At 44.2% G+C, this 25,917-nt stretch overlaps 1 protein-coding gene across 6 annotated transcripts in view; it reads left to right on the plus strand.

The window, feature by feature from the left end:
- The window catches only part of TJP1 (tight junction protein 1), a 257,369-nt gene extending 231,996 nt beyond the window's left edge, over window positions 1-25,373 (plus strand). For 2 of the 6 annotated variants that reach the window (XM_033166574.1, XM_033166578.1), the window contains 10 exons: window positions 1,193-1,549; window positions 3,432-3,683; window positions 5,094-5,966; window positions 8,201-8,298; window positions 10,300-10,527; window positions 14,067-14,236; window positions 14,920-15,397; window positions 18,024-18,241; window positions 19,695-19,838; window positions 23,752-25,373. In XM_033166574.1, coding sequence (XP_033022465.1) covers window positions 1,193-1,549; window positions 3,432-3,683; window positions 5,094-5,966; window positions 8,201-8,298; window positions 10,300-10,527; window positions 14,067-14,236; window positions 14,920-15,397; window positions 18,024-18,241; window positions 19,695-19,838; window positions 23,752-23,846 — 2,913 coding nt within the window. In that variant the 3' untranslated portion in view covers window positions 23,847-25,373. The remainder of the gene's footprint in view (window positions 1-1,192; window positions 1,550-3,431; window positions 3,684-5,093; window positions 5,967-8,200; window positions 8,299-10,299; window positions 10,528-14,066; window positions 14,237-14,919; window positions 15,398-18,023; window positions 18,242-19,694; window positions 19,839-23,751) is intronic. The other 4 variants (XM_033166575.1, XM_033166576.1, XM_033166577.1 and 1 more) reach the window with 4 other exon arrangements.
- The last annotated feature ends 544 nt before the right edge of the window (window positions 25,374-25,917 follow it).

Genomic DNA, 25,917 nt, shown 5'->3' on the forward strand with positions numbered 1-25,917 from the left:
TTCATTCCCTGTGTTAGGACTACTTAGGGGGTTTTGAGTTCAGACAGTGTGTTGACCCTGCAGAATTGGGGACACAAACAAAGTCAACTTGAGCAACACATAATCCTTAACATTCTAAGTTTTTTTTTTTTTAACTCTGAGCTTTACAAGGAAAGGTGCTGAGAACTAGCCTTGTTGTGCCCAGGGTGATGGATGACACTTGCATCTTTTGTTGTTCAGAGCAAAGGAAAGGAAGAAAAGAGAAGAATAAGCTTTAATTAGATTACGCATGCTTAAGTCTTGCACAGAACAATGGCTCATTAATTACTAGTGGCCAGGATCCCATCCCCGGCACGTGACACCATGAGCAGGAGAGGTGAGGTGGAGGGTGGGACACAGGAAAGCCAAGACGAGACTTAAGAGTTGGCGACAGTAACCACCAGTCTGGTAGCAGGCAGCAAGGACAGCGAATGTGGGTTCTCGGTTGCTTTCCATGGTGCCAGCTGATACTTCACAACTGGCTGAGGGGATTCTAAGAATCTGGGTTAGGGTGAGCTTACCTGCTCGCTCTGCCTTCACTGCACCAGTGTACAGGATGGAGGAGGAGGAGTGAGGTGTCATTAGCCTAAGGTTACCAGATGTCCCTGTTTCCCGAGGACAGTCCCCAGATTTACAAATCAGTCCCCATACAAAATCAATTGAAGTTCAAAAGTGTCCCCGGATTCATTGAAGAAAAACTGGTAACCTTACACCCCCCCCCCGGTTACCTTTCCTTATCTGTGGCCCAAATCCTGTCAGCTGATATTTTAGATCATGGAAATATGTACATAAAAAAACAAACCACAAGGCTACACATCCTGGTAGGATCATAGGGACTACCTTGTGCTAAGGTCAAGCCAACTCCTCCTCCTCGCTCAGCACTGTCATCACTGACTGACAGCAGCAGCTCTCCAGGGATTTAGGCAGGTTTTCCCCAGCCCTTCTTGGAGGCACCATGGATAGAGCCCAAGGCCTTTTGCATGTGAAGCCTGTGCACTGTGCCACTGAGCTGAGGTCCCTCCCAGTGGTCTGTAACCCTTGAAATCTGTTTCTCTAAGATTCAGGTGCAGGCGAGTTACTCTTCATTCTGCACAGAAAGACATGGTGTTAGAATTTAGCACAGCAGCTCTCCCCCCGGCCATGTAAACACCCAACCCTCATGTGTTTGACACAGGCAGATGGTGCTACTAGCGACGACCTCGACCTCCACGACGATCGCCTGTCCTACCTGTCGGCTCCCGGCAGCGAGTACTCCATGTACAGCACAGACAGCAGACACACCTCTGACTACGAGGACACAGACACAGAAGGCGGGGCCTACACAGACCAGGAGCTGGATGAGACACTCAACGATGATGTCGGGACTCCTCCTGAATCAGCCATTACCCGGTCCTCTGAACCCGTGAGAGAAGATACATCAGGGGTGCATCATGATAGTCAGCCATACGTTCCTTATGCTGCCGCTCAAGCTCAACCGCAACCAAACCACCGGATAGAGTCTCCTGGGTTTAAAACAAGTGCTGCTCAACCGGTAAGGAATAAATACTTGCATGCAGGTTTTAAGCAATAAGATTAAATACAAAGCCCTGCAATTTTCTCCCTTGGATGCGTAAAATGTGGTCCCAATTGGTCTTCGTAGCTTTTTGGTTTTTACTCTACCTTAGCCACTTACTTCTCCTTCTCAGTCCATTTGTTTGTTTGTTTGTTTGTGTGTGTGCACAAACTGCATTGAGTGTTTAGGAGCATTGTCTTCTAAATGGTGCATTGAATAGCTATCATTTCGTTTTGCAAGCCCTGTGGGTTTTTGAACCCATTTAAACACTGGATTCATATAGTTGGCATTTCAGTTGTTCAGGGGGACACATGCTCTTCAGCATAATAAATAAAAGTATCAGCACTTTTAAAGAACATGTCTGCCATGCTGGCTTCATGGTACAAGAAAGTCTGGCAACTAGTATTAGCAGAGAAGCTAACCTCAAAAATAAAAATAGCAAAGGAAATGAAAACAAGAACCTTTTCAGTAACTGGTACTGCAGGGAAACATTCATAGCTGTCAACTTTTCACTTTTTTGTGGGAAATTCCCTTATTGTAGCAGTGGGGAACAGCAGGGAGGGTTGACAGCTCTGGAAACATAGAATTATTTGGCTGGTATGACTGTATAGTGCACACAATTTCACCACAGGACGGGAAGTATGATATTGCAAGATGCATGTCTCTGAGAGTGGGTTCCTGTTGTTTCAGGTTGGTTGGTTGGTTTGTATTGGTTAATTGGAGAATATTTTTTTAAAATAAAAGATAAAGAATAGTAATAAAAAGATCAGCACTTTTAGAAGAACATGAGATTGTTTCGCACCTCTCCCCATCAAAAAGGAAATACTTTGGAAAAAGATGGAAATTCAGTTTAAAAATAACCATGGTGCCTGTTCAAGAGTTGGGCATGAGCAATCTAAAAATGAATCCACTTTAGCATTATATGAATTCCAAATGAATTCTATCTCTTAGCTAGAGGCCTCTAGAATGATTCAAAGGAGTAGGCAACATGACGCCCTCCCAATGTGGTTGGACTCCAGAGAGGTGGTGGGACGCAGATGCCGTGTAATTGGGCGCCATGTGCACTTGCAGCTGGAGGCCACTGAAGTGGCTCAAGGAAGGAATAAGAAACGGGCCCTTTGGACATGGTTGGACTGAACCTCCCATCAGGTCCAGTCAGCTTGGCCAGTGCTGGGGACTGATAGGAGTTGTGGAACTACAGATCTGGTTGGAGCACAAATTCCCCAGCCTTGACTTGAACAGTGATGAGAGTCACAAGGAACAGCAGCTTCTTCTCCTTGCCTTGCTCTCACCTTCTGGGTTGTGGCATGGATTGGGTCCAAAGGAAGTAAGCAAATGTAACAATGGCAAGTGTGACAGTGGTTGCCATTGTGATGATGGCAACAAGGAGGTGAGCACACTCTGAGAGAGGTGTCACTGATAACATCTTACCCAAGGAACCCCTAAAATTTGGAGCCAATGCTGTCATCTTTTGTCAATCTGCTGTTAATTTTACAAGCTGCCCCATTTTTCTCTCTGGCTAGCCAAATAGGATGTGGGTTATATAAACTTTGGTATAGTCATGTACTCCAAAGAGGAGGTTTAGCTTTATGAAAGCAGCTGGCCCCAAAAATGTGTTTCCAGATGTCGTTGGATTACACCCAACCCCCCCCCCTAGCGGCCATTGACCATGCTGGCTTGGGCTGGTGGGAGTTGGAGTTCAGCAGCATCCCGGACCCTAAGGTCGTACTGAAGAACAGTTTGGTCCTGGTGTACAACTTGATCTTTTGCAATTGAATTTGTTGGGTGGTTGTGGCTAATATGATTTTTTAATGGGAAATATGTCCACTTTACCAAAAACTATATTTTAAACACTTCACAGAAAGCAGAAGCCTCACCTGCAGCCCCCTACCTTTCCCCGTCGCCAGAAACAAACCCTTCAGCCTCATCAACTTCTGCTGTTAACCCCAGTCTAAGTCTCACTAATGTCAGGCTGGAGGAGCCTGGCATGGCTTCTTACAACTCTTACCAACCACAAGCTGGCCCCCTAAGAACACCTGGCACTGAGGCACCTCACATAATGCTCAGAGAACAAGAGCCGCCGTCCTTATCGCCGCATATAGATCCAACAAAGGTACCTCCTGCCTGTGCTGTCATGTTGCACGGATTCACTCTGCACATGATCATTCTTGCTTTGCCCCCCCCCCCTTACTAAAGGTGTCCCCTTGTGATTTCCCTCCCACTGAGCATTTGTGCAGCCTGAAAAAGAGCTTCTCTGCTTTTTCTTTTTAATAAAAATAAATATCTAACTCTTGGTTTTGCTTTGTTGCATGAGTTCAATTTGTTTTTCTCATTTCTGCTGGAAAAGGAATGCATAAATCAGAAGATGTTGCAAGCCCACTTCATTTCAAAGCTTACTTTTACTTCATTTGTGTGTGGCTTAAACCTTCTCTTGTTCATTGCATTAGTTTCAGAGAAACATGATTCTGTCTTCCAAATCTACCTGTGTTTTGTGCGTTACGGCCTTCCTGTATACTAAATGGAAATTGTTCGGGTTTTTTCATTTTTATTGGCTGGATGTGTCAGGATAAGCCAAAGATCCTCAAACAGTTCCCAAAATGAGTAATTCAAGAATAAGGTCTCAGCATAAGTGTGGACCTGAGATGGGAATGGTGAACTGTGGCATTCAGATGTTGGGCAGGAAGTTGAACCAAGGCCCAAAGTCAAATGAATTGAAGCAAAAAGTTGGGGGAAGCTTCGCAGACAACAGCAGCATTAATGAGTGCATTTAACTGGGGTGCTGGTGCCAAGGTTTTGGCTGGATAGCATTTGGACTCCTGACCCCGTCCAGACTGAAAGGGTAGGAGAACCATTATCCCTCCAAGGGGCAGCATCCCAGTGGGGGAACAGAGCCAGAGGTGAAAGTGGGCAGGCAGCAGGTGACACTTGCGAGCCACACCTGAATGTCAGGTTTACACCTATCCACCCTCCTCCTAGGCAAGCCAGAGGCCTTCTCACAGTCAAAGGCTACATTGCAGCCAGGCAAAAGGGCACAGAGCAGGGATGGTGAGGTGTGTGACCTGGGCAGACTCCCAAGGGCCAACTTGGAGGACCACCTTCAGCCCCGCGGCTGAGGTCCGTCCCCCCAGGCTAGATTAATCAAATAGGGTTTGGGCAGCTAAGCTAATGCTGCTGATTAAATCAGGCAACTTCTTTTTACTTATTTTTGCGAATACTTAGGCAGATTTTCATGTACTTACAAAAGCCAAAACTTGCAAGCAGCTTCTTAAAACTCAATTCCTCCTCTGTGTGGAAAAAGTGAAGGGGAAATTGCCTCTTCCAAGGTTATGCATGTGTGCTGCATCTAAAAATGAAGTGTGCTGTTCTTCTTTTTTTTTTACTTAATCCGTTAATTAAAGCTTGTGCAGTTAATCAGTTACGATTAGGGTACTAGTTAAAACAGGTAAGCTGCGGTTGTAGTTTTCCTTCGACTTGTTAGTTCTTCATGCTCGTGCACCTGAAACAAACCACTCTCTTTCTACAGATGTACAGGAAGGACCCATTCAGCAACGAGGAAGCCCCTCGGCCGAACTATGTCTTGAAGCAGCCAGCCCAGAGGCAGGAGAAGGACTCCAATCTGACCTATGACCCTCAGGCCCAGTACACAGAGAAGCAAGCTAGCAGAGATTATGAACCACTGGCCTACAGGTATGACTCCTCAAACTACGTGGACCAGTTTCCCCGTGGCTATGACCCTCGTCTTCATTACGAGGAGCGTGTCCCTCCCTATGATGACCATTGGACCTATTACGACGAGAACCAGCCCTATCAGCCCCGGCCACCTTACAGCAACCAACCTCCCAGAGAGTTTGATCCCCGGCAGAACATAGAAGAGAGCACAGAACACAGCTGCTACTTTCCAGCACAACCTCGCTTTGAAGAGCCGCCTCCCCTGGCTTACGACAGCAGGCCCCGCTATGAGCACGCAGCTAAAAACTTCAACGCCACTCAGCTGAGGTATGAAGAGCAGTCCACTGCTGCTTATGAGGTTCACGGAAGATACAAAACAGAGACTCAAGCCTTCCCCCCAGCAGCGCCCAGGTCCCCTGAGCCCAAGCATTACTTTGAGCCCCAGCCCAGAGGCTTTGAGCAAGGTCCCCCGCAAGGGTTCAGTGCAAAAGTGGGACAGTACGAGCCTCCTCACGGCACTGCAGGTGCGCACCCTCCCCTCCCATTGCAAAGTAAATCAGAAGTTCTGCCTGCCAACAGTAAACCACTGCCTACCCAACCAGCCGAGGAGGAAGATGACCCAGCCATGAAGCCGCAATCAGTGCTGACAAGGGTTAAAATGTTTGAAAACAAAAGATCGTCATCACTGGAAAAAATTAAGGACTCCAATGATGTTCCAGTAGTCAAGGTAAATGCTCAGTGGGCTTGTTTTAGCAACGGTTGACAATCGTCTGTGGTTACTTGATGCTGGATTCCTTTTTTAAATCTGAGGTCCTTGCGCAAGACTTAGTTGGCATGAGCTGAATCTTTAATGGAGATGGGGCACTTAACCTCATGGATGAAGGATTTTTCCTTCTCCAGATCTGTCAATTTCACAGTCTTGGGGCCTTCTGGGACCTGGTGTTACCCTTTTCCTGGGACACTGAATGGTTGTTTTCCACAGTTAGGACATTGTGGGGTTACTTTAGTAGACTGCACACTCACTTTGTTTTCAAACTTTGTTTTCAAAATGTTTTCAAACATTTTAGCCACACCTAACCCTTAGGAAGTGATGGATACCAGTAAATGAATGGTGTTGCTGCCATGATGCTTTTACCAAGTGAGACTGGTCCATCATTCTAGCCTATCACTTGTCTATTGTGGGAGGCATTGACTGTCTAGGTTCTCAGACAGAAGTCTTTGCTATCACCTGCTACCTGATGCTTTTAGCAGGAGTATAGGCCGGCATCAGCAGCTGGTGTGGTTGGGAATCTGCTGAGGGCCCACAGCCCAGCAAGGGGCCCACTGGCAATTCCACCTGCTGGCGCACATTCCTCTTCGTGCTGGACCAGCAGCAGTGTATCGGAAGCTGCCTTCTTAGTTGCGTTCATGGTAGATCATCAGCGATAGTTTTCTGTGATAAACGAACAAGGCCACTGTAGTGTAGTGATCTAGAAATGGGATCAATAACTCTGGCACAAATCTGTTTTCAGCTTTAATGATTTTTTTAAAACCTATTTGAAGAATGTCAACACTGCGCTGCTACCACAAAAGTTCCCAGAGCAATAACTCTGGCCTAATTTACAGAATTCTTGTGAGAATTACAGAGGTCTAATGTGAAGCAGTGATGACAAAGGCAATTTCCATGCTGGAGATCATTAGGAAAGGAACTGAAAAGAAAACTGTCAGTAGCATAATATCATTATATAAATCTATGGTGTAACTGCAATTGGAATATAGTGGTACCTCAGGTTACATACACTTCAGGTTACAAACTCCGCTAACCCAGAAATAACGCTTCAGGTTAAGAACTTTGCTTCTGGATAAGAACAGAAATTGTGCTCTGGCGGCGCAGCGGCAGTGGGAGGTCCCATTAGCTAAAGTGGTGCTTCAGGTTAAGAACAGTTTCAGGTTAAGAACGGACCTCCGGAACAAATTAAGTTCTTAACCCGAGGTACCACTGTACTGGGTACAGTTCCAGTTGTTTTACCTCAAAAAGGATATTGTAGAGCCACTAAAATGACCACGGAGATGGAGCAATTGAAGCACGTGGGCCTTTTTAGTTTAGAGAAAAGGCAAGTAAAATATGACAGCATAGAAGTTTGTAAAATTGTGGATGGCATGGAGAAAGTGGACAGATTGCCCCCCTGCCTCTTAATATTAGAACTCTTCCACAAATGTTGGAAGATTCAGGACTGATAAAGGAAAACACTTTTTCACATAGCACATAGTTAAACTATGGAACTTGCTCCCAGAGTAGGCAATGGTAGCGACTAACCTAGAGGATTAGAGAAATTCATGGAACGGAGGGCTATCAGAAGCTGCCAGCCATGATATCCATGCCCTACCTCCACAACTGGAGGCAGCAATGCCTCTGAATGCCGGTTGCTGGAAATGGCAGGAGCCCACTCAGGTCCTGTCTGCGGGTTCCCCACAGGCATCTGGTTGGCCATTGTGAGAACGGGATGCTGGACTAGATGGGCCCCCATTGGCCTGATCCAGCAGCCCATTCTTACATTCTTACGTGCTAAAATCATTCCCACTGAATCCAGAATTTGCATTTTAAAGCAAACTGACCTATCAGTTTCCAGGCTTCTATGCAAATCAGAACACAGTTAATAATCAGACTGCACACATCTCTGAATTCAAAAATGAGGAGGTGCATGAAAATGTGTGTTTTCTGAGAAAAGTACAAAATGTGTACAGTTTAAATGCATTTTTGTTAGTGTGTGTTGGAAAAATTGCCACAGAATACAGGAACAGACTCAAGTGTATGAAACAAGCATGGAATGGAAATGGACTGAACTAACCATCAGTACCTTAAAATGATCCTTTTTATATGAATCCATCCTGAGGATGCCTTTTTTATATGATAGCACTAGAGTGTTAGCATTTTATCTTTTTGTTGTTCTAATTTGGTGTTTATGTGTGTGTGCTTTTCAGCAACCTCCAGAGCTTGCACCTAAACCTAATATCGCCCCAATGAGTGGTCCGAAACCAGTCTCCCAAAATCAATATGAGCATGACAAACCAGCTTACAGGTAAGCACAAAGATGCAGCTTTAAAGCGGAGGGCTGTTCTCACAAGCCCACAAACAGCCTTTCTGGGCATTAAGTGGTGTAGGAAATGATATGAAATAAATAAATAAATGATCTGCGTGTCATCTAAAAAAGAAGAAAATATGCTGGGGGATTCCGCACAAGACCCATGACTATTCTGGGCCTTCTGAGCTCCCTCTCAGGTCAGAGGGTGGGGCTAGGGGCTGTTCCTGGTCTCTCTGCCCTTGGACCTCAGAGCTCCAGTTCATCATAAGGGAGGGTTGCGGACTGCCCAGCCCTGAAAACCAGCTAGCTGTCCCTGGAGTCTTCTTTCTTCTCCAGCTGCTACATAACTTCAATCTTATGCTGTTCTGTAAGTCATCCCATCTCTCTCTCTCTCTCTCTCTCTCTCTCTCACACACACACACACACACACTACCTCCTCTAGCGTTTTCTGGTGCTTATAAAGTGGAAGCAAACCTTCCTGCTTGCAACCCCCCCCCCCCCCCCCCCGTTTTCCTATCCCCACTCTCCTGGGCATTGTCAGGGAGCCAAACTGTATCAATGTCTCTCCTGGGCTCAGTGCAAATGCCCCTCCCCTCTTTAGAGACATTGTGCCGCCTTACATGAAGATGTGTGCAGATTTAATCAGTCTGTTCATTGGCTAAGTACACTTCAACTGAGGCTTCTGCAATTAGGTGGCGGCCCAATTTTTTAACTTTGTATAGAATCCACATCTGTTAGTAGCAGCTCAGTCTACACCAGTGTTTCCCAAACCCTTTCAGGCCACTGTCACCTTGGTGCCATGAACTCATCCCCAGTTCCCCTCCCCCATAAAAAGTATCGTTCACAATAGTGGCTTGCATAATCCACTTGGATGACATCCTTCTGTCTCGGGAAACCATGGTGGGGTGCACCTTCAGGTAGGAAGTCAAACCATTGGAGAGTTAGAGCGCCTGCTGTGGCTGGCTGGAGAGACTGATCTGGGAGAGAGACACGTTTACTGCAGGTGGGGCAGATGCGGTTGTGCTAAGCACTGTCAAGAACTGTACACGTAGGAAAACATGGTTGCTGGCAGAGCAGTTGACAGTGCCCAAACTACCTGCCTTAGAAGAGTTGGGTGTCCCTCCCTGCCATGACGAGCTGAAGAACACCATCAGCTCTAAGCTGTGTGGTAAATCCCCAGGACAGGGTGGAATCTCAACAGAAGCCCTGAAAATTGGCCTTGATTTCTCCCTCATGACACACCTCCATGGCCTCCTCTTGCAGTGTTGGGAAACAGGAGCCATGCCACAAGGCATGCACGACTCTGGCATTGTGACCTTCTACAAGAGCAAAGATGACCGCCATGACTTTAACAACTACCGTGGAATCTCCCTGTTGAGTACTGTAGGGAAAGCCTTGGCCCGTGTCATTCTCAACAGATTACAGTCACTCACTGACAGGGCCTATTTTTAGAGCTCCAAGGTCAACAATCGACATCATTCGCCTTCATAGACCTGACAAAGGTCTTTGACCTCATCAGCTGTAAAGAACTCTTCACACTGCTCCACGAGATGATTGTGTCCTTTCACAAGAACCTGAGTGGCACCTTCCACCGCCCACAGCTCATCCTTCCCTATAAAGAGCAGCGTGAAACAGGGCTGTGGTCGTCTTGCCCAAACTCTCTTTTCAGCATTCTTCCCCCTGCTGCTCTCCTATGCCTTGATCCACTAAGGATATAATAACACAATAAAATTCAAAACAGTAATTGCACAATTAAAATTCAATTAAAAACTATTTAGTTTAATTAATTCAACACCATTAATGAACTTTATCCAGTGATGCCAGCTTTTCAAAGTCGGAAAATGATTTACACCTCCCAGTGCCCCCACCATTGCCTCTTGCCACCCCCTAGATAATCCCACTGCCTACTTGGGGAATCACTGTTCTAGAACCTTGTTCCTTTTTAATGAGTGACAAAAAAATTCTTAAGCATTTACTTTTTGAAATATTTCTGTTTAGGGCACCAGAACCACAAAGACCTCAAGCGAAGCCCCCTGAGGACATAGTTCGGGCGAACCACTACGACCCTGAGGAGGATGAGGAATACTACCGCAAGCAGCTCTCCTATTTCGACCGTCGGAGTTATGAAAACAAGCCTGCTGCCCAGGTCCCTGCTGGCCACCTGGCGGAGCCTGCGAAACCAGGCCATCTCCATAATCAGCTGAACTACACAAACTACCCTCCAAAGTAAGCCTCCCCTCTTTTGCACTTCTGTTATCATTTCAGAGGTCCCCACCTCTAATATCCGCAGATTCCAATACAAATATAGCTTCGTTAACCCATCAGAGAGGAGGGTTTCCAGGGGGTGGGGAGTTGCTGTCTTGGCAGGGCTGGGGGTGCCCAAATGTGGGATATAGACATAGACATATATAAATATGTTTATAGTGGGCATTTCTTTTCAAATGAACACTGTGTATGCGCACACACACACACACACACACACACACACACACAGGTTATTGGGTTTCCAGCCTCCCTCATCTGTGGTGATGATGGCCCTGTATTTATTTGGTTGTGCATAATTCACACACAGAGAGAAGCCTCCCCCCATTATAGCTAATAAGATTCTTTTTAAGCATTAAAAAAGGAAATACTATGTAGCATAAAAGTGGGCAGGGAAAGTAAATAATACCTTTACATAAAGGAAGCAGGATACCAAATCTAGAAGAGGGAAAATAAAATGAGTGCCGTGCCCACCACCACCCCACATTTTAATCCTTACAACAACACTGAAGTGGGTAGTGAGTGGTCCAAGGTCACTCACTGAGCTTCATGGCAAAGTTATTGAACCAATGAATGGTGAACCCTATTTCACTATTGAAAATAAACCACAGAGCAAAGTCAGAAGCCCAAATGACAATGCAGCTATTTTTTCCTTTTCAAACGAGGTTCTTTCAAAAATGGAAGATGGCAACATGAAGTTGGCCAAGTCTTTCCATCTATCATACAAAAATGGGCCATGTTCATTGCATCCTGAAGCATGGATTCACCCCTTTCTTGGGGATTCTACGTTCAAGTAAAGACTGAATCCAAATCATCAGTTAGCATTTGCATAAGACTTTAGAGTGTTGGTGAAAGTGACTTTGCAGTTTTAACCTGCAGTCCAGGTTGCACTTTGCTTGTATGCCTCCCCCCTGCCCTCACACCCCCAGATTTCTCCGCTGCTTGCTTCCTTGTTCACCTTCCAGGCTTCACTTTTTCTGTCATGGCACCATCTGCTGCACCTGGAGCAGAACCACAAGCAATATCATGCTCATTGTGCACAGTACTGCAGACAAGCTCAAAGCCACTATGGTGGTAAAGAGGGAAGGTTGTGGGTCGCAGGGAGCGGGGACAGGGACACAGCTGCCATCCCCCACTCCTGCTGGCTTTGAAGAGTTGGCCATCTTTCCCCTGCTTCATTTCCTGCTACATTTCCAGCTGTTTCACTGGCTGGAGAGCTACAAGTACAATGGAACATGGTGATAGAATACATGGTGCCACTGCAGGATGCAGGTGGGGGGATGCCAACCTTAAAATGTTCCCCCATGTTAACTAAAGCATGCCTTGATAACTATAGATAACCATGTATTTGGAGGCTTCGTTTGCTTAGAAAACACAGCAGTGGAGAATGTCTCTAACCCACCAAATGATCCTCTTCTTGTAGAAAGAAAGCTTCAGAAGAGATTGTATCCCTCTAATGTTGGTCTGCACTACCATTTCCTGAACTACTTGTACCTGGGATAGAGCTGTTTTGGAGTGATGGGCTTGGTCTCTGTTAAAGCTGAAGGCAAACTTCAGTCTTGCACTCAAAGATACATAGGTGTATTTTTGTTAACTGCTAACAGAAGAGCAGGCAGGCATCTCCTTCCACAGTTGCAGGATAGCTTACTTAACACGGCCTCCGAGATTTGTGTAGTTTACCCCCAGTTAGTCTGGTTCCATCCTGAGAACTCCTGGGGATTGATTGATTGATTGATTGATTGATTGATTGATTGCCAACCCTTCACCCTAAGATCCCAGGGCAAGTCACAACATTAAAAAACAATATTTTTTTAAAAAAAGAATTAAAACAACTCTCAGGCACAGAAATAAGGTAGGTTCTAAAAATATACTCCAAAAAATATACACCTCAAGTGTTAAAAGCCAGAATAAAGAGGTATGTCTTCACAGCATTCACCAGAAATGAAATGAAGTGCCTGACAAACCTCTGTGGGGAGGGAATTCCACAAATTAGGAGCCACATGCTCTCTCCCAGGCCACCACATCCCCACCCTGACGCCTCAGAACAGAGGAATGACCAAGAGAGCCACTTTGCTGATCCTTGCACCCAGGAAGTTCTGTAGGGGAGGGGGAGATCTTTCAGATATTTGAGGCCTGAGTAATTTAGGGCTTTAAACACTAACACAAGTGTCTTTATTTGGGCTCAGAAATGAACTCTAAACCAGTGCAGCTGTTTTTAAATGGGTTATATGAATGGAACCTCTGCATTGTGGGCCAACTAAAGTTTCTGAGTTGTCTTCAGGGGCTGTGTTGCAATGGAATTCAGTCTGGAAGTTACTGGGAATTGAGTACAGTGAGTGGCCAGGTCATCTCTGCAATGGCAATGATGCACTTGTCAGCTGTAGCAAGAGGCGCAACAGAATATCATTGCATTGTAGAGTTGGAAGGGATCCCAAGGGTCATTAGTCCATCCTCCTGCAATGCAGGATTCTCAACTAAAGCATCCAGTGAAGGAGAGTGCACCACCTCCCAAGGGTTAGGGTTCCACTGTCAGAGAGCTCTTCTTGATGCTTGGTTGGAATCTCCTTTCTTGTAACTTGAAACCCAGAAACTTTATTGTAACTTGTGGTTCCCAGAACTGGACACAGTACTCCAGGTGTGGTCTGACCAGGGCAGAATAGAGTGGTTCTGTTACTTCCCTTGATCTGGACACTAGACCTCTGTGGATGCAGCCATTAGCTTTTTTGGATACTGCATTACATTGTTGACTCATGTTCAGTTTGTGGTCCACAAGTTTATACAGACTTTGAACAACAGTGGGCCCAGGACAGAACCCTGCAGCACCCCCTTGTCATTTTTCCCCAGGATGATGAGGAACTTCTTTGGGTTCGGTCCACCAACTAGCTGCAAATCCACCTAACAGTCACCTTGCTCAACCCACATTTACCAGCTTCTGCAAGAATATTATGGAGGACTTTGTCAAAAGTCTTACTGAAATCAAAATACACTGTTCACAACATTCCCCTGATCATCCAAGCTTGTAACTCCATAAGAAAAAGAGAGATTTGTCTGACATGACCTATTTTTCATCTTACATGACTTGTCACCTTTGGAGGAAAAAGCAAATCTTTTCTTCTGTCATCAGTTAGACATTCAAGAGACCTGTACCTGAACAGATGGACAAAGAAGAGAAGAGTAACCTCTTCCTAGTGGTTTTATCTCTATCTTGGAAGAACAGAAGGAATTCAGGATTATGGTCGACTGATTGCCTTGCTTTAAGGCAGCAATGGGGAGCCTGTGGTCCTCCAGATGTTGCTGGACTAGAATGCCCACCCACCCAATTTCACAATTGGCTGTGCTGACTGGGGTTGATAGGAATTGTAGTCCAGCATCCCGTGGAGGGACACAAGGTCAGCATCCCATCAACTGTTCTCAAAAGTCACTGTAAAGAATAGCCACAAATAAAAGAAGAAGCAGCAACAGAGAACCCTGTAGCTGACTTATTTCTCTTTTCATCCCAACAGGGGGAAGCCAGTAGACGTGGAGCCTCTGGACAGGGCTGTTGGCGAAAAGCGCTATGAGCCAGTTCCTCAAGTGACAGCCCCTCCCCCTGCACCCCCCGGACAGTACACCCAGCCGCAGCCTGGGAATAACCCCATTGTGTCTCTGCAGCCCAAGTCTGCACTTGCTGAAGGTAGGAGCCTCAAGGCTTGATTTATTGAAATGTTTGGGGAAACTTGTTTAGGAAGGGAACAATAATTCAGGTCATACAAATGCTACTAAACAGCCATAGTTTAAGAAAACACCAACAAAGCACAACTAGGAAAAACACCACTAGTCTGTTTTGGGTCGGGGGGGGGGGCTCTCTAGTAAAATATGATGTGGTCCTGTGTAATTTACTGTGTAAATGGCTTTTGAGATTTAGCTGGCTACGAATGGCCTTGTCCTGATTTGATTTGAGTTTCCTATTCTCACGGCTGGTGACATCCAAATCCAACAGTGGCTGCTCTTCAGAAGAACAGACCTGCTAGGGCAGCAGCATGCCTTCTGCAGCTCCCCATGTATCCTCCAGATGAACTGTAGACAATCAAGGGATCCTGCCCCAAGCAGATTTGGAGTGGGTGTCATAGGCAGAGAACAGGGGAAGTTCCGTTGCAGGATGTTCTAACTTGAGAGAACTGAGCAGGAACTATTCATATACTTTTGAGCGCGTAAGGACTAAATACCTCTTTTTAGATGAAAGCTGAGATTCTTAAACAAATTGCTACCACCCAGTAACAGCTACTTTTTCTTTTTTGTCTGTGAAATACTTTGCAAACCTAAAAATGTTACCTTGGCATGCCATGTATTTAATTCTTCTAACATGTTTTGTTGCAGTCAACTCTGTGTCAGACTTTCAGAATTCCACCCTGTCCAAGCCCGAGCCACCTCCGCCTCAGAACAAGCCAGCTGCTTTCCGGTCTGCCAGCCGAGAAGACACTGTGCAGTCCACTTACTACCCTCAGAAAAGTTTCCCTGACAAAGGCCCGGTGAATGGGACAGAGCAGATCCCAAAGACGGTCACCCCTGCTTATAACCGCTTCACGACAAAACCTTACACAAGTGCTGCCCGGCCATTTGAACGCAAGTTTGAAAGCCCAAAGTTTAACCACAACCTCCTGCCAGATGAGAATCTGCATAAGCTGGAGTTGCCATCCAAATCTCAAAATTCTCCCCAGCCAGTTTTAAAAGCACACAGCTCGGCTCAACCCCAGCCCGAGTTTGACAATACAATGGAGACATTCTCTGTCCAGGCCGACAAGCTCAAATATCAACCAAATAACATCAACGCTGTGCCTAAAGCCATTCCTGTCAGGTAAGTCATATTATTCCCCATGTGACTGTGTTTGCTTCACAAAAGGGTTCGCCCCAATGCCTCTACTCAAAACAGTGAAGCTTGGATAAACTTGACAGCTGAGAGAATCGCTGCACTTTGCCAGTTGTACATTAAGCTTTCATAAAACTTCATAACCCTTGGGTAGGGAGTATAGCCCCTTTGTAGACCAAACACATTGAGTCCTGTTTAATCCAGTTTACTCTGAGATCTCCTTACAAAATATGATTGGGTGTCCCTCAGTCAAGGATGCTTCAGCTGAGATTCCTGCATTGGAAGGGGCTGGACGAGATGACGCTTGGGGTCCCTTCCACCTCTACAATTCTATTCGATCTGCAGAACTGGTACTGTTACAGATGCCACATAATACTTGTTCCACATTTCTAAGAAATCAATCTTGTAGCGTGGCAGCACCCACACTTCAGAGCTCCCTGCCTACTGACCTCAGGCGGGCGATTGCATTGTATTCTTTTTGGTGCCTGCTGAAACCATTTTTCTCTAGGCAAGCCTGCCCAGATATGTAGAATGCTGACATCTGTTTCAGTCTCTATTTAGCTTATGGTTGATTTCATTTTTTTAATATTTTAAGCAGCTGGGTTTTGGTGATCTTATTGTTTCTTTCTTTTTGAAAACTACTTTGAGGTATGTTTTTTTTCTTACAATCAAGTGGTATATACATTTTATTAAACAAACATACAGTGGTACCTCGCAAGACGAATGCCTCGTGCAACGAAAACTCGCTAGACGAAAGGGTTTTACGATTTTTTAGGTGACTCGCAAAATGAATTTTTTTATGGTCGTGCTTCGCAAGGCGAAAATGTTTTGTCTCCCGTTGCGCCGCATCCCCCCCCCCCTCAGCAGCTAGAGCCAGAGCCGCCCGCCAGCGATTGGAAGTTCCTCCCCCAGGCGGCTGTGCGTCCGATTGGAGTTTTGCTTTCCACACTTCGACACTGGCTTCAAAAATACCCCTGGACTCCCGGAGAGGGAGGAGTAAGTGGGAAGCGCTCTCTCGCTCCCAGGCAGAGTCTGCGAAGGCAGCAGAGAGAAGCTTCACCCCCGCCCCACTGCCTTCCGAAGCCCTCGCCCGCTGGAAACGGAGCCGCTCCTCTAAACGCTCCTCGCGACTGAGATGCCGCACGCCTAGTGTAGCTGAGGCAGCGCTCCTACTACCCACGCCTTCCCTCAGAAAGATGCCGCTGGGCTTCAAGGTGTCTGAGGCGACAGCTCCCAGCCAGGTCTGAGGAGGGCGCACTCAGCCCTGAAGCAGAGGGAGAGGGAGAAGCACAGCCACCGGCTCGCCGGCCCCACCACCACCAGCAGCAGCCCAGGCTCCTTCCCCGCGCCTCGCAAGACAAAATTTTCACAATACAAAACGACTTGTGGAACAAATTAATTTCGTCTTGCGAGGCACCACTGTATAAATAAATAAGACTCACCCACACCCAGCATCTGTATTTGGAATCTTTTTAAGCAGTAGACCTGTAAAAGATCCACTACTTGAGATCCTAGAGGAAGTAGCTAGATGACATACATACAATTTTTTTTGCAGTGCAGCATGATTTAATTTTATTTAAAAGGGAAGAATCCTATGGCTATATGGTCCCTCCTGTTTATTCAAGGTGTGGATTGTCTGAAAGTACATTTAGGCAGACATAGGCTCTTTTCTTGGATTACTTGTGATTGGCAAGCAAGGGAAACAAGGGTGGTAACCCTTCATTCTTTCATTTGGCAGGTTTCTTTGAGAACTCCTTAGCCTGCTTGCAATATTGCAATTGTTTTGTCTTCTCCAGCTGGATTTAATGTTACATATTATTTTAGTGGGGGTTTTTTGTTTTTGCATGCAAATTTTCTTTCCCCCTCCCCCGGTTATAGTTTACAAATTTAAATAATAATAAAATCCCCAGTATCTGTAGTATAAATTATTTCAATAAGCAGGCCAGGGAAAGAATCCCTGCTTGAGATCCTGGAGAGCTGTTCCCCATTACAGTAGACAGTATAGAGCTAGGTGGACCAGCCATTTGGCTCCAGTATGAGACAGCTTCGGACTTGCTGTTGAATTTACAGTTTACAATAATGCAGTGTAAAATCAGTAAAAGAAGGTCCATGCATGCAGACACAGAGGGACCATACGCCTTATGCTGAGCCAGGCCAATTAGCTCTTAAACTGGGCTATCTGTGGCACTCCAGGTTTCCGGCAGGGGATGTTTGCAGCCCAAGTGGAGATGCTAGGGCTTGAACATAGGATCGGCATGCCCCCCAGTGGCTCTTTGTGTGCTGCACAATCAGGATCTTTGCTACTAAGCTCTTTGTAGCAGCTTGCATGGTATGATTCTAAACTCCTGTGCTTGCTCTAACCAGCTGATCAATAAAGTCATTTTGCTCATGGAAGAGGAGGAAAGGGTGGAGCTGGTTCATGCGTCCTAATAATGGCTGCTCCTAGAATGAGCTGGTTGGAGGAAGGGGAGATGGGCAGGCTGGCAGGGCAGGCTCAAAAGAAGCCCCATTGTTTCCTCTAGCCCTGAAGTTACAAATGCAATGTCCTTCCTTAAGGCATGAATCACCTCTCTCCTTGGTAACAGGAGAAATAATTCTCTATGTCTGATTTTAGTCCTTCTGCTTTGGAAGATGACGATGAAGAGGATGGACACACTGTAGTAGCCACAGCAAGAGGAGTTTTTAACAGCAACGGTGGCGTGCTCAGCTCCATAGAGACTGGCGTTAGCATTATTATACCACAAGGAGCCATTCCAGAGGGGATAGAGCAAGAGATCTATTTCAAGGTCTGCCGAGATAACAGTATCCTCCCTCCTTTAGACAAAGAGAAAGGTGAGCGCCTTCATAATACTCACATATTCTTCAGTGTCTTTTTCATTTCCACGTTACCCATGCAAAAAAAGATTCTGTTGTTTTTTTAAGAGGAGGAAGGGGAAATGGAAAGTAGTTATTTCTCAGGATCCAGGAGGACAGCTGGAAACCACATGGGAAGACAGACACACACCCTTCCCCTTTGGTGGTGGGAGTGAGGACTCATAAAGGAACATTTCAGAGTGGAGACAGGGCTTTGCCCTTTCCTTTTTTGCTAGTAGTGGAAGATCCTCTCAGAAAACTCAGAAAATGTCAAACAACTTGACTTCCAACTTAGCAGGGGAAAAACTAACTTGGAAGATGGTGGACTCTCCTTCATTTGAGGTTTTTACACAGAGGTTGCATGGGGGTGCTTTGCAGGGGGCTGGACTGGGGACCCCGGGGGCTCCTTTCCAACTCTACAGTTTTATGATGCTAGCAGAAGAGTGAAGGGAAGGTCAAGGGAGGGGGGGAATCGCCAAGGTCTGCATTTTAAACAAACCAAATTGGTTCAAACTTCCTAAACTAACAGGGAGATCAGAGTGCAACCATTTTTCAGTCTTCATACTTCTCTGACTTTGGTGGTATAGGTGTGGATTCACAGGTTCCAAAATGTGCATTTTAGGTAAAATGCATCTGACATATGTATGTTTTGGGTTGTATCCAATGTAGCACTAAATTAAAGTCACTTGGTCATATATTTGAGTTTTTGAATTCATCCTTGCAGCTGCACTTGAGGAGTGGGGAGCATGCAAGCCCAAGTCTCACATAAGCTCATCCTTGTAATTCTGTGCTTTGTCCAAACCAACACACTGTGTGTGTTAAACGTTTTTATCTATAATGTCAAGGTGGAATGTGACGGGGGAACTTGCCTCCTAGATACGTTGCAGTACCATAACCCTGCAATTTTTGCAGAGGTTACTTTCCAGGGATTATCCCTACAGCCCAAATTGTGTCTAGTGAAAACACATTGGGTTGAATGGCAGGTAGGATTGACAAAGTATTTTTTCCCAGCTGCCCGCCCCCTTTCTGCCCCATTTGTTTGTCTGTTTGCCAAGTGCATAAAGCTGAATGTGCACAAGTTAAATGCTTGCAAGTTGTGGGGTTACTGGATGACTTAGAAGTGGGCACTCTGCCTGGAGTTTCCCTGATCACCTCTTTGAGCTTACTTCAACAAAGAATTCCCCTCATAGAAAGGTTGCCATCCTTTGCAGTGTGCCTGCCTTTAAGATAATATTCTCAAGCAGTCTTCCCTTAAAGCTTCAGGTGCTGTTGGGTGATTCACCAGCTCCACCTGTCATGGCCACTCAGGGAGGCCAGGAGATGATCCCAAGAGTGTCTGGAGGGCCACAGTTCACACCTCTGGTGCAGATAGCATTAAGTACAAGAAGTGTTATCTCTTGCAAAACTTGTCCTTTTTGTCTGTTTACCACAGGTGAAACGCTACTCAGCCCTTTGGTCATGTGTGGGCCCCATGGACTAAAATTCCTGAAACCTGTGGAGCTGCGCTTGCCACATTGTGCGTCTATGACCCCTGATGGTTGGTCTTTTGCTCTAAAATCCTCCGACTCCTCGTCGGGTATGCTGTCCTCCCTCTGTCCTTTTGGGGCTTTTGGGTGCTATCGTATAATTTAAAACTCGCCTGACTGAAGGCGACACTGTGTAATATAAAGATATTACTAAATCACTGTATTTGTGTCAGCTCTCCCATTTCATTTTCATTACAAGTGTCTTTCTCACACTTAACTCATGATGCAAAATCATTGCAGAAAATCATGATTGATAAACCAGAATGGCAAGGTAGATAATATAATACTATACTATTGTCATTGGTCCATTCAGTAGTACAATTATCTACCTTGTTTCCTATCTTTCACACTCTTCCTGTCTTTCTATCTCTTCCTGTCCTCCTTTCTCTCTCTCAAGGACTAATACTGCTGCAAAACACTCTTTAAGATGAGAAAGTCACACTTTCATTTATTTTTTGGGTAAATTGCCTAAGGAATTCTGATTGGGCTTTGTAACCACATATTCACATCTTTTTTTCCTTTATTGACCATAGAATGCTGTAGTAGTCCCAGTAAACTGAACTTGAAGCATTAATATTTTGGATAAGCTTCCTAATGCAACAGCTGCTTATGTATAAATTTGACCTTTCAAAGGGACGGGAGCCTCTCTTTGCAGAAGAACCCCATGCAAACTCAGTTCCAACACATTTGGGCTCTCCACACAAATTTGTGCTCTCTTCTAAATTCTGAAATGTTATGGAGAGGTGGTCGTCTGTTTCCCCACCCACCCCCTATGGTTGAGACACATGGCTACATCCCTTCACTGCCCCCTTTCCCATAGCTATGGCAGCTGCCCCCTTCACTGAAGGGCAGGGGAAGCATGGTTGGTTTTAAAGCCTAGTGACAAAGATAACATTTCGTGAAGTGGCTGCAAAGCCACAGCCTTGAGTGAAAAATGAGTGTCTTCTGCATATTGGACAAAAAAAATGTCTTAAAGGAGGGGGGTTCTCAGCCACATAACAAATAACCTCTTTGACGCCCTTAAATGTATACATATCTGTATATGGTATATAAAAGTAATGTACTTATGTGTACAGTATTTAAAAATGTATTCATATTTGTCACTGATGTATCTATCCTTTTCAATGCCACTGTTTCAATGCGCAAAAAAAAAAAAGTTAGGCCATCAGACGCTTCTCTGATAAGGGGGGGATCCAGTTACCTAGAGAAATCTTGGCCGGTTGACTATTGCTGGTATACTATGCATGTGTTGCATGCAGCTGTTTAACTGTGTAAGCAAAAGCAGAAAGTGCTAAAAATGGACAGTTTCAAGTAATAAGGATCCAAAGTTTTGCCATTTATAATCCATATAATTCCTTCAAACCGTGCTTTTCAGTCATTATTTTGTAAAGGATGAACCTTATCATGAATTTACTTGAAATGAAAAGGAAGAAGGGAATATGTTGGTTCTTCCAAGTAACCTCTGCTATTGTGCTAAAGATCTTCTTCCTTTCCAAGTTAGAGTCTTATTTGTGTGTGCTCATTCAGCAGGTGTGTGTGTGTGTTAAGGGGGTCACCTCTTTCTGTCTGTATCGGAGCTATACATCCCTTGCAGCTAACATAGTTAAATGTGGTGTTATATCAGTAATCTTGCTCCTTGAGACAAACTTCACAATTGGCCAACTCTGTCTTCTGATGTGTAAGCCATACTGTGTCTTAAATAAATACTTGTTTTCTCTCTTTTTCTAAAAACAAAACAAAAAAAACTTAATTGGTTATGGGATCTCTTTCTCGCTCTTTCTTTCTCTTAAGCTTTTCCTAACATGTTTTCCATTTTCTGTCCTTTGAAAAGAACATTTTATTATACATACTAACCTCTTCTGCAACACATTTTTTACCAAAAAAAAAAAAAAAATCAAACGTACTGGCACATTATGCTAAAATATGTTACCTTGTTTCATCTCATTTCATGGAGTAGAGGGGGCAGCCAACTCCCAATTTAAATGGGCCAGAGCACAAACAGTTAATTCCCGAGTACCTTGTATATTAAGCTGTTTTAGGTTGAGCCTTACTGTAACGCCACCACAAACTGGCCTCACATTTTTGCAAGTCGCCGGCACAAAATTTTGGCTTTTGCATTTTCAGGCTATGGTTTCACTGTATGTAGTAAACAAATTATGTGAATATAGTTTATTACCTGTCAGGCTATACCAGCCTTCCCCAACCTGGTGCCCTCCAGGTGATTGAGCCTGCAACTCCCATCAGCCCAAGCCAGCCAGCAGAGCTCTGCATCATCTGAAGGGCAGGTGGGGAGGTTGGACCACATATCTGTATTACAACAAAGAAAAGGTCTTCTTTGCTAGAAATCTAGCTTACACATAACAGTTTCTCCCAAAGATATTCCACTTGAAGTGTGTTGTTTATATTTAAAAGGACTGAGTTTTTATTTTTGTAATAATAAAATGCCATTTTGGTAACTGGGACAACTCCACCGGCTGTCATAACCTAAAATGCAAACCAGGTCATTGAGTATGCCAACAAATTCTCAGCGAATCATACTTCTCTAGGCTCCACCTCAGGTGTTGTCTCCCTTTCAGCATATTGATCATTGTGTGCATCATGTTCGTTTCCATGGGTTACTCGACAAAACTGTGGGACTTATTTGTCTTCTGTAGGTCTGCATAACTTATATATGTGATCTGGAGTATTAATATCTAGCCTTGCTTAATACCAAAAGATCGCAAGAGCTTCATTGTGAGAGTGTGTCTTGATGCGCATATATTGATTAAAAAAGCAACACAGAGGTAGTGCGTCTCCACCCACAAAATGTCACACAGCAGTTGTATTGAACTACAGATGATCAATAATACCTCCACATGGAATGATGTGGTAATCAAGGAAAAGTTGAATTAATTTTCTCAGGATTCTAGTTTATATAAGTGGGATGATAATTTCACGTATCCTGTTCCTCTTTGCCCAGAAGTAGATCCTGCTTTGTTCAGTGGGGTCTACTTTCATGTAAACACACACAAGGATTGCAGGCACAGACTTGGAGTGTACAGTTCAACGTGGCCCATGGGCCACTGCACCATAAGATGCCTTATTTACCTACCTCAGATTTGCAATAAACCTTACCTCCTCTGCCCCCCCCCAAGAGAAGTTCACTTTTTAAATTAGTGCTGTACTTGCAACCCCTAAATGAGGTCACACATGTTGAAGACTGCACAGGCAGCCTTAAAAGGACAGGAAGCTGTGGCCCTCCAGACATTGTTGGACTCCAGCCATCATGGCCCAGTGACTAGGGGTGATGGGAGTTGTGGCCTAAGGCCTATATGGAGGGCACCCTTTTGGGGAAGGCTGAGCTATTGCACCATGGTAGAGCAGTTTGCCTGCAGCTAGCCTGCTTCACAGTGGAGACAGTTTCTCCCTGCACCCCATGACAGTTGTTGGAGTTTTTTGTGTTTGCCCTATGATGAAATTTAAGTTGTAGCTAGGTTGTCCGAAAGCTTCCCCTGCAGGTGCTGAAGTCCAAAACCAGTGCTTTGGGTATGCTTCAAGAGTATTCACATGGTGGACTTGGTTCATGTAGCCTGGTTGCCCTTGGATCCCATAGTTTGTGACATGGAAGTCTCAGGGTTTGACAGTCATCCAAAATCCTCCTTTCACCGTTCTGTTTATGAATCAATCTTATTATTAGATTCTCAGCCTCTATGCCTTAACAAAGCGCTTTCTGGCTACCATCATACTATGTGGGTCTGCAGGGTGAGTTCAGAACAGGAACTTCTACCATGGGCATAACTCCTTGGAGATGTTCAATTAAGAAAAGGTTTAGAGCTGCTAAATTAAAAGTGTGGGTCCCTGTATAAAACGCGACACAATCTATACATCAAAACATATTCTGGTTAGCTTTAAAGGTATTGTTATCCAAGATGTTCCACCTTTTGATGATGGATACTAAACTACTACATTGTTTTCCTCCCACAGGTGACCCCAAAACCTGGCAGAACAAGTCTCTTCCTGGGGATCCAAACTATCTTGTTGGAGCAAATTGTGTTTCGGTTCTGATAGATCACTTCTAACCCTTTCGTTAGCAGACCAAACCAAGATTTTAAAAGCAGAGCAAAACAAAAACACCTTGCCTAGAAACTGAACCAATCTTTTTTCAAGTATTAAGAGTTATCTTAGTGTTAAGCAATCTTTGCTTTGACTAACAACGGATAATGAGTACGTTCCTGAACCATGGTCAGGTCAGGGTTTATGCTGTTAAGCAGCAGGGCAGATCAGCCAGGGACCAAGGCAAGGTTCTTATGGGTTCCCTCTGGCTTTCCTTAACTGGACACTTCTAATGCATCATAGCTTAAAACTCACTCAACTACCACTGAAGCAATGCAATTCATTATTATTTTCAGGTGAACTGGCATTTAGTTAGCGGTCCACTACTGAATTAGGTCATTTTTCTTTCTAAAGCTTTTTTTCCTCTCTCTCTCTTTTTTATATAAACAAAACACTTTAATGTGTGTGTTCAGAATATGCAAAGACTCTTTTTCTTTTTTAAAAAACAAACAATTTTTTTGATGCATTTTGCCCACAAGGTGGAAATTAAAAAATTGGCCAGCACAATATAGAAAATTCCTCCTCTGTTGAGAAGGGAGAGTTACATGCACGTCTACTTTGATTGTACATGAAACACACTTTTTTCCTTTTGTTATGGGGAAAGAGCGCATGTGGTATGACTATGGTTCATTTGCCTCTGTGGATCTGTAAATTAACCACATCTACAACAGACACGTTAACCAGCAGCCTTACCCTCATGTTTTTTACTAGTCTTAGCTGTCATCGTAGTTCTCCGTACTACTAAGTTTGTATGGCTTCTGTGCTTACTTAGATTAATACATATTGAGAGGGGTTGAAAAATTAATTCATTTTGTGAACTTGCTGATTTCGAGAAAGAGGGAGAGAGAACTAGGCACACTTGTTTTTGTGTGGATCAACCAGAGGAGAAACCTGAAGAACATGATGGTATGTTTTCTGCTATGCATTTTGAAAATTTATAGATGTTATAGATTGCTTGTATATAACTCGTGCAGACCACTTTTGTTCTTGGTTTGTAAATTAACTTTTATAAGCTTTACCTTTTTATATATATAAATATATATAAAAATACAAAACAAACGTTTCTTAATATCTTTGTATTCTCATACCTTTTGAGCCTTGAACTTTGACATCTTGCAGCAATAAAGCAGCATTTCTACAGTACGTGAAAACAAGGACTTTTTAAAAAAAGAAAATGCACAAAGTTCTTACCTTTTTAAGTGCTGCATTTAAAGACTAACTCAGAAGTCTATAGTTTGATTACATTCTTGGAGAATAAAAGTATCCCTACTGTAATTTGTGATAAGGATGCTGTACTATGTGCCCTGAAATGTATTTTTTTACTAATAGACAATTTATTATGGCACATCAGCACTATCTCTGTTTAGATAATATACCACTGCATTCTGTTAATCAGTTATTTAGCTATTCAGGTGTGGCTGATTTTTTTCTTTCTTTGCCGTTATTAAAAATTACACATTTCTAAGTATACAGAATAAAAACTGTTTTTAAAATAATAGAATTCCAGAATCTTCTTGTTTCTGTCTGAAATGCATGCATGTGCACACCTAAAGATTTGGAGGTCCTGATTCACTAAACTTTTACCTTACATCATGAATACAGTTTTATTCAGTTCAAGACATATTGAGTACAAGGCTTAATGCACAGTTGGAATGAAGCAGACTGAGCTGTTAAGGCTCTGCTAAAAATAATGTGGTTTGTTGGTTTTTTTAAAAAAAGAGATGCTTCAGAAATCAAGTTGTATCTAGCAGTGAGACATCTTATATTTTTCACATGAAAAATCCCCTGTTTGCACACTGTCATGTCTGTCTAAAATTACAAATTTTATTCTTGTACTAAGAAGTGAAACGTGTTTTTTTTAAGGGAAGAAACAGAAGCAATTAGGTAAGTGAAATATGTTTTCCAAGTAACAGATAACTTGCTCTACCCAATAGGTAGTCCTTTTGCAGTTTCCCTCCCTGCTCTATCCAGACATTGCGCTGTTTGTTTGTTTGTTTGTTGAGGAAATTTCACAAGGAGAAGCTGGTCCTTGTGCAT

The sequence above is a fragment of the Lacerta agilis genome, chromosome 13 (assembly GCF_009819535.1).
Source record: "Lacerta agilis isolate rLacAgi1 chromosome 13, rLacAgi1.pri, whole genome shotgun sequence".
NCBI classification, from domain to species: Eukaryota; Metazoa; Chordata; class Lepidosauria; order Squamata; family Lacertidae; genus Lacerta; species Lacerta agilis.